The sequence below is a fragment of the Clarias gariepinus genome, chromosome 20 (assembly GCF_024256425.1).
Source record: "Clarias gariepinus isolate MV-2021 ecotype Netherlands chromosome 20, CGAR_prim_01v2, whole genome shotgun sequence".
In the NCBI taxonomy this organism is placed as follows: Eukaryota; Metazoa; Chordata; class Actinopteri; order Siluriformes; family Clariidae; genus Clarias; species Clarias gariepinus.
In genome coordinates, this window is record NC_071119.1 from 21,497,955 (window position 1) to 21,507,213 (window position 9,259).

At 39.3% G+C, this 9,259-nt stretch overlaps 1 protein-coding gene across 3 annotated transcripts in view; it reads left to right on the forward strand.

Moving 5' to 3' along the window:
- elavl2 (ELAV like neuron-specific RNA binding protein 2) overlaps nt 1-8,906 on the forward strand; it is a 54,323-nt gene extending 45,417 nt beyond the window's left edge. For all 3 annotated transcript variants that reach the window (XM_053480380.1, XM_053480382.1, XM_053480381.1), the window contains exons 5-8: nt 1,606-1,759; nt 2,655-2,880; nt 4,065-4,103; nt 6,332-8,906. In XM_053480380.1, coding sequence (XP_053336355.1) covers nt 1,606-1,759; nt 2,655-2,880; nt 4,065-4,103; nt 6,332-6,659 — 747 coding nt within the window. In that variant the 3' untranslated portion in view covers nt 6,660-8,906. The remainder of the gene's footprint in view (nt 1-1,605; nt 1,760-2,654; nt 2,881-4,064; nt 4,104-6,331) is intronic.
- Nucleotides 8,907-9,259: the final 353 nt, after the last annotated feature.

Here is a 9,259-nt window from a genome sequence, read left to right on the forward strand (position 1 = left end):
AAAACGTTATGATGTAAAATAATGAAAGGAAACAGATACAGCACTATTCTCTATCGGTTTCTGTGAACTTGAGCGCGTCAGAAAATCAACCGAAGCTCCGTGTATACTCGCCTCACAGACGTGAAAAATATATACTTACTGAAAGCAAAATGTCTGCTTTTATATAGTGAGGTGCGGTGTTTCTTATCCCCACCCCCGTTAAAACAGTGTATTCAGGGGCTCGCCCGCGAGAGGTTGTGCTTGCGCGGTCTACTACACACCTAAAACACATTTGTATATTATGACTGAGATACGGCGGCTCACATCGGCGTGCGTTTCGCACAGCGCTGCAAAGACAGCGCTTATTTAACACGTATAAATGGGAGTTTGTTGTATTTCTGGGAAAGAGAAATCTCTTATAAATCTCTCTCATATCGGCGCGCGCGTTCATCTGACTTTGGATTCAAACTCGGCAAAGGGAAAGAGCGCACATGCGCCACTGGTTTACGCGAACCTTTTTACATTCACTAAAAGATTAATTCACAACCACATTTCGGCCATTCACACACATGCATTGTGCTATGTTGTTTTTACACACTTTTACTTTTCCCCTTCTAATCTCCCCTTTGATCAAAATGCTCCCGATAAGAGCCAACACGAGCTCATATCGTTTCATAAGGAGACCGCATTTACTTGATTAAAAACTGCATTTTTTTAAGTGAAAGCGCGCACGATGTGAGCAGCTTTAATTATTGATAAATAAATAATTTTTAAATGGTGGACATAAACAGGAAAAAGAACAATATTTTATTTATCATCATGTTATTGAATGATTATTTGAAACTAAAGTGCTTCGTGTAGATTCATGCCACGAGTCATTTTATCATACAAAGATTACGTTGTGTTCGGACCACTAAGCATCTGTGGATTCCAAAATTGACATTTTTACCGTTTAAAATGATTTTTTACAAGCTCTTGAGCTGTTTGTGCTGTTTTCTTTAATAATAACAATAGACAGATAGAAACAAAGTCTGTCTAAACAAAATTAATTGCAGCCATTTGCAAAATGTCTCTTTGCACCACCTGGCGGTCATTTCACAAACTACTTTGAATTGCGACTGATTTATTTTGGCTGTTGCCGTTTGCCGCGATAGAGTGCGTGGCAGTCATAGACATTCCGCGTGAGTAACCATTGTAAGGGAGTGTGAAATGTCGCTGCAGCTGCTGTAAACTGTAGTGAATAGGTAGTGTGGTTTAGGATGCATCCACAGTGAACAGCTGATGGTGTGATTTGGGACACGTCCACTCAAAGCTGACCATTTAGCAAACTTTCAGTTTTGGTTACAGTTTTAGATTTTTAAATAACTTTTCCGCAGTGATTATCTTGTTTTATGTTAGAAACCCATCTCATGCTTTTGCTTTAAGGCAGTCTGTAGTCATCCCTCACTAAACTCACTCAGGCTGTGGTGTTTACCACCAAGGTCAAATAAAGTTTGTTTTATCTGAAGTTGAGGTCAGTAATTATTTTAGCCATGAGATAAAATGCGAGCATAAACCAAGAAAGAAACTGTTTTTAAACGGTTTATAAAGCGTAAACAACTGTTAAAGTGTGCTCGTTCCATCCAGGTGTCCTACGCCCGTCCGAGTTCGGCGTCCATCAGGGATGCTAACCTGTACGTGAGCGGGTTGCCCAAGACCATGACGCAAAAGGAGCTGGAGCAGCTTTTCTCCCAGTACGGACGCATCATCACCTCCCGAATCCTCGTCGACCAGGTGACAGGTCAGCCAGTTAAATCTGATCATTTTTACATAAAAAAAAAACCCACGCAGTTATGTAGAAGCCCTATCGTTCTGTTAATGTCCACATTGGAACAGATACAGACCTGCTGCTGGAGGACATTACAGGTGCTGCTTCTGCTGCTTAGTTTCCAGAAATGGCTGCCTCGGTCATAAATATGCATGGACAGATAAAATGTAAAATGGTTTTTGGAGCTGAGAAAGGCAGAGTGGTTAATGAAACCCACCTTCTCTCTTTCTCTCCCCATCTTCTTCTCCTGGGGTGCTGCTTTAATGCCTGTTTCACAGCAAGCTTTAAAATGAATTTACAGTCAGACTGATCTCCATTTCCAAAATGCCTAGTCTCTCTCATCTAACTGGCTCGTGTGTTTTTTTTTTTTTGTTTTTTTTTTAAGCTACAGCCCTGTCAATTTTAAAGAACTTTTTAAGACCACTGAAAAGAATCAAAAGTTAAGGATGGGGAAACTACAGTATGTTAAAAAGCCGAGAAGGGAGACGTTGAAGGGAAGGCGCTAGAAACACCACTACTTTTTGGCGGGAAAATATTTTGTGAAGGTTATTCATTCTCCTGCTGGTTAGACTCGTCAGTCTTGTTGGTTGGTAAATTAATCTGGTAGTTTCTAATTAACGCCTTCTGTTCTTGCTAAGATCTTGTTAACAGGATTGTCAGCTAAAAGCAAAGATGGATACCAGTAGATATGGATCATAAAATGTGGGAAACGGAGTAATGATGATTTAAGGAAGGAGCTGAAAGAGCAAAAGCAACAAATACATAAATTATTGCAGATATGCTTAAAACTGTGGGATGACCAATCGGAGAAAGCTTGGCCATCCATTTATTTATTTTTATTTGTACAAATTTCTATAAAATCTTTCAGGCGTGTCTCGAGGTGTGGGTTTTATCCGCTTCGATCGGCGCGTGGAGGCTGAGGAGGCCATTAAGGGGCTGAACGGGCAGAAGCCTCCCGGAGCCACCGAGCCCATCACGGTGAAGTTCGCCAACAACCCGAGTCAGAAAACCAGCCAGGCTCTGCTCTCGCAGCTCTACCAGTCTCCGAACAGGAGATATCCGGGACCGCTCGCCCAGCAGGCTCAGAGATTCAGGTAACGTCCCCGAAGGAAAGGGTTTAGGTTAAGGTGTTGGATGATGTTTGATCAGCTTTAGTATAATTACAAAGACGATGATGTATAAAAGTTAAGCGAGCAAGTATGTTTAGCTCGTTATCCCCCCCTCACTTCGTTCTCTTTCCTTACTTTAAAAGTGACTCAGGCTGAAGGAGCGGGTCGGGTATAATTAACGGAACGTGTATAACTGTGTGCCAGACTTGGCTGTCACTGCATCTGTGCTGCATATAATTACAGATAATTATAAAATCATAATGCATGCGGAACTTGTCGCTGTTCAATAAGAAACTTTGCGAGTGTAATTTTTGAACGTTGCAGTACAAGTCTAAGGGTCAGGGATTATACACGTTTATATAAAACTCTCGTCTCCGATTGGCCAGGAGAAAATTTCTGACTGAAGAATATCTATTTGTTTTCTTTTAAATACAGATAGTTCCAAAGGGACTGAGACAAGTCTTAATCAAGTGGATGATTAACATTGTTTATTCGTGTCGAAGGTGTACAAGACTCACTTTGTCTGACTTAAGAACAAATTAGACTTACAAACGTGCTCTCGGAACGGATCTCGTTCGTAGATCCGTTCCGTGATTACATGTAGCCAATGTCATATCATTTTGATTCATACACATTTTCATTTCATACAAACTTAAATAATTCTTTTGATTTTGTAAAGCTGCTTTGTGACGATGTCAATTGTTAAACGTGCTATACAAATAAAATTGAATTAACATGGCATTTTCTTTAAAACAAACTTTTCAATCATTGGCAGGCGGTATAGTATCCCGTGCTACACCGCCTACCAATGAGGCTATTAAACTATTATTTGCTTCGTTTTTTTTGGATATAAATTTTTTTTTTTATGAATTTATAGAGTCGTGATAATAACAGAATGGAAATACAAATCGACTCAGCACCTAGGTATCGTTATACAATAACAGTTTATATGAAATGAGAATGTGTATGAATCAAATTAATAAGACATTGGCTACATTACATGTAGTCCCCAACTTACGAACGAGATGCATATCGGGAGCACGTTCGTAAGTCTGATTTGTTCTTGAGTCAGACAAAGTGAGTCGTCCCTGGTGATTCCCGTGCATGTTAAGCGTTACTAATAGCACAAAACAATTAAGCTACTTCTAATAGCTATCGTTACTTTTCAGGCTGGACAACCTGCTGAACATGGCCTATGGAGTAAAGAGGTAAGTATGTGGCAAGTTCAGTAGATTTTTATTTTGTGAAATTTATCTGAAAGCCAAGGAACATGCTGCTCAATTTACAACAAAGGCTGCAGTTACTAATAATTGAACTGAACAGTGTGCTACCATAACAAATCTAAATCTAGAGCTGCTGGTACTGTTATTGTGTAACATGTGTTTCTTAGTGTCGGTGGTATAGATGGAGGAAAAACGTAATTCAGTGTTTGTTTCTGGGGTTTTTTAATTAGGAAAAAAAAAATCTTTTTTACGGTTGTAATGTTGCATGGAGGTTGTGAGCTTTAAACTATTCACACATTGCCAGGCAGCATGGCGTTGTGTGTAGTCAAGAAATTATGGGGCAAGTTTGTTTCTAAATGTACCAGAAGGGTGTGTGGTTGGGGGGGATGGGGGTCGGGGCGTAATGAATAAACTACATACCGTTGAGTCTGTAGTGTCCGAAGCGGAAGCCATTTTTAGGCTTCGTGTTAACCGGAAGATAAAATTTGGGTCACAGAGTTAGAAATGGAGCGAATGCATCAGTGGCATGGAAACCTTATTGCAGGGGAATAAATAAAACCATGTTTAATGGTGACCGTGTGCTGAAAAAACTCCTTCGTTCAGCAGATTGTACTGTTACACCAGGAGAGCCCTCGTTTTTGTGCTTCAACTCATTACCAGTCTGCACTATTTTCAGCTCTCCCAATATGTCTCTCTTGGCACTCTTGGGTACGAGGGTACTTGGTCAGAGTCCGGCTCGACTTGGCAATGCAGCCACGCGTTACTGTACCTCACTGTCCAGTGGAATAAAACCAGGGGGAAAAAATTTTTCCGAGACCTGATCTTCTTCCTGCACCATGGATATAATTGAAATGCAGGAGCATCACTTTTTCTAGGATCAAAATGTAGTTCACGCTGAACCTAAATGCATAGCTCAGAGTGTGTGTGGTGTTGTAGTGTTAGGAACACACCTGTCAGGATGTGGCTGCTGAGAGAAGCTCAGCCGAGTGTGTGATCTAATCTGAAGCCTGCTGAAATAATTCATGCCCTGCTGTTATAGACTGCAACTCCCACCCCACCCCATACACACTCCTCCCACTAGTTATTTATATATTTATATATTACTACTTCCCCCCCCCCCCTTTAGCAAAAGCTTCACAGAACAAATGAAGGGGGGAAAAAGGCCTTTTTTTTTTTTTTTTTTTGTAGATTTATGTCAGACTAAATACCAAGTGGATTGAATCCTTCATGTTTTTTTTTTGGCTATTCATCATAAAAAGTTGCCTAAATGTAAAATACAAAGTGCTTTAATTTCCCGCAAATTCTCGCCAAATTAACACAGTGTCGTCTCTTGTTTTTTTTTGTTTGTTTTTTTACCGTTTTGCACTACCGCCACCTACAGGACTGGAGAGTGAAGCAAGTAAAAAAGATAACCGCTTTGACACGTGTTAAAACAAAACTTCAACTTCGTGACCTTAAAAGTTAAGATAGAATAAATATTGAAAAACTTAGCTAAATTATAGAAGACTTTACCGTGGAAATAAAATAGAATTTAGATAGAAATGTCCAGGGAGTTACAAAAACAGTTTTAGGAAATGTAGCTGTTTCACAAATAAATCAGAGGGCACCTGTGTTCCGCAGTGTTAAAATTCTTACCCTATTATCTGAAGATCGCTAGTTCGATGTCATTGCCTCTCACAGCCAGAGGGGTCCTGGAGAGCGCTGATTGGCTGAGCTCTCTCAACAGGGTGGGATGAGGGGCAATCAGCGCTCTCACATCAGTCTCGGCTCTAGGCCAAAGAGGGGCGTCTGTGAGCTCACACAAGCAGAAGGAGCTGATTGCGTCATCCACCAATTGTTACTTCGACCCCAACGGTGCATGAGCGAGCATTTCGAAAAAAGATGGTCTTCGGCCCCCCACTAACTGAATAGTAGCCTTGATGTGGGAGACTTCTAGTGATGGGTGGGAATTGGATACAACTAAATTAGAGAGAAATTGAGTTAACTTTAGTGCTGTTGAGTCAAAACGAGTAGAAATTTTTGATTTAATTGAATCAAGTCTAACTAAAAAGTTTGTGCTAACTTGCTCACTTTTATTTTTATTTGTTAGCATGTATAAAAGTATGTTTGCTACCTAGAACATACTTCCTGATCTGCTTCATTATTGAGTTCCTTTGAAAATGAAGTTCAGATGTCCGCGTGTGTGCGTACCCATGCTGTAATTTCTTCCGCAGTAGGTTTTCACCCATGGCCATCGACGGTGTCACCAGCCTGGGCATCAACATCCCCGGCCACGCGGGCACAGGCTGGTGCATCTTCGTCTACAACCTGGCTCCGGACGCAGACGAGAGCATCCTGTGGCAGATGTTCGGGCCGTTCGGCGCGGTGACAAACGTTAAGGTGATCCGCGACTTCAACACGAACAAGTGCAAAGGCTTCGGCTTCGTCACTATGACCAACTACGACGAGGCAGCCATGGCCATCGCCAGCCTGAACGGCTATCGCCTCGGAGACCGCGTGCTGCAGGTTTCTTTCAAAACTAGCAAAACGCACAAAGCTTAACGCTAAGCGTTTAAAGATTCTTTAACGATTAAGAAAAAAAAAGAAACGTATTTAAAACTTTCTCAGACATGTTTGCAAATCAGTGTTATAAAGGAAAAACCTGTGTTTTTTTTTCTTTCTTTTTTTTCTTTTTTGTGCAAATTCTCTAGTCTTTAAAAAAGAAAAAGATTAATAGCATGTGTTCAGTGGCGATGGTGCCCGTGTTAATTTTTACATTTTCATAATTTTCTCTTCGTTCTTTAGTTTTTCTAATTATTCTGTTTTTTTGAGACATTTTCAGTGTGTTTACTATTGAAGAGAAAAAAAATTCTTCCACGTTTAGTTTCTCATCGAGTTTATTGACTGCGTAAATGTTACTGTTTAAATTGAAAACAACGAACACATTAAAAAATAAATAAATAATAAAAAATAAAGACAAAGACAAAAAAAATTCTTAAAGCGGTACCTTGCCAAAGAGCTACGAACCTCTTTGATGTGGGTTTAAAACACAAAAGTGTCTATTTTTATAAAAAAAGAAAATTTGGAGAAACTTTTTACTGGACATGGAGCAAACTATTTTGACTTTGAGAAACCTATCTTCATACGACACCCTGTGAGATTTTCACACTTTACCAGACAGTTTGCAGAGTTAAGAAATTTCTGGAGCGGTTTATCGATGACTGATTGTCTTTTTCGAGGTCTTTGCGTTCCACAGCTTGCGTTCTGGATTCGATATTTTTGAGACGCAGGCTGCCCTAAAAGAAGAAGAAAAAAAAAAAGAAACGCGCGTAAAGGGATTTTATTACACGCGGCCGCGCACGTGTGCATGCGGGGTGACAGAGGGAACCTGTAGGCGCGTGAAAAGATTTTTGGGTGAATCGGTTCTTCCTCGCTCGACGGGTTCCTTCTTTAATAATATAAAAAAAACGAAAGGGGGGGGGGTTATCCTCAGTGCTGTATTTAATATCTTGTTAAACACTTTTGTCTTTCTAAACACTGACAAAGGTTTTAGCTGCTCTGAATGAAGGAGAAAACGGGCTGACGATGCCTGAGAACAGGAAAAAAAAAAACACGACTGAGAATGAAGTGTTCGAAGGGAGAAGATCTCCTGAGTTAATACCTTAAATGTAAATAAGTACTTTATGTTGAGTTGAGTAATATATGTATTCTGTTTTTTTCCCCCAAAATAAGTATTTTTCTTTAAGATATGTATGGTAATTATTTTCTTTCTTAGCTGATTTGTTTTGCCTCTGAGAGTTGTTTAGTTAAGACACTTTGTTTGATGCATTATTACAGTATCAGATTTGTTGGTGGTTTTTGTCTGTAGATTGTCTGCCTTCTGCCAAATTCTAGGCAATAGATTTAGTTTATTTCCTTTTTTTCTTTTCCTTTAATCTATATATTAAGCATTAAATATATTTGTGGTTAAACTGAGCCACAGTTTTGAACAAATATTTCTTTAGTTTTTTTGTATCCATGTTACACTTGATGCATAATCTAACCCGTTTTAAAAACGAGAGTGTATATTGCTTAATCTTCATGGATTAAGCAATATACACTTTTGGCGAGGCTTTTCCTCGACCGTAGCAAACACAATGGCATGTTTTATTATCCACTTAATGAAGGAAAGAGCCTTTAACCAGTGCAGTTTAGGCTCCCCGGATGTGTGGCAGTGTGCTATGCATTACATTTTCTTCTCCTTCTTTCTCTTTTTGGTTGTTTATTATTATTATTATGATGTTATTGTTATTGTTTGTTATATTTGCATTGATGAACTGTGGCTTTCTGCTGCTCAGGGACAGGGAGAGCTTTTCATGCCACATAGGGGTTTATTTTTCCATTTTCTTTTTTTTTCCCCCTCCTTTAAAAGTCAGCCAGTGAGGCAAAGAGCAGGCTCAGAAAGGCAGAGGCCATTCAGCTGCGAGTCTTTAAATATGGCTAAAGTCTGAGCCTGAGTCCCACCTGTGGTGTGAAAAGCCTCAGTGTCCCGTCTGTAGTCTCAGTTCTGTAGTGTGCATTATCTATTTATTTCGAGTTGTACAGTATAACTTTATTCACAGCTGAGTTTTGAATTTTTGGGGTATATATATATTTTATTTTTCGTTTTTTTTTTTTTTTTTTTTCAGTATTTAAAGCGAACAGTATTACTAGAAGATGTACATGTTCTTTTTCTTTCTTTTTCTTTTGTGTTTGGAATACTTTGTATTTTTTCATGTTCGGTACATCAATAAATAAATTGAAGGGAGCTGCGAGTTGCTCTTCACTGTGTCTTATTGTGATTTACATTTTTTACCCTCCACTACGTTGCCTTCATGCTCATTCTTTCTTTCACAATTATTTATTATTTTTTTCCAGTCCATTTCCTTTCATTCCCTGTGCCTTTCCTGATTTATTTTTTTTGCCTCATTTAATTTTCTTTTTTGTTACCTTCCAATTCTCCCTTTGTCTTTGAGGTGAGACAGTTTAGCAGCTAAAATTATTTCTAACTTATTTCCATTGTTGTCTACCTCAACAGATTCATGTTTTCTGCTTTTTGCCCATTTGTATTGAGATTTCTGGGTAAACATGATTCTCAAAGCTACGATGAAACTCAAATTGCTCCTCTCCAAAATTCTATCGAC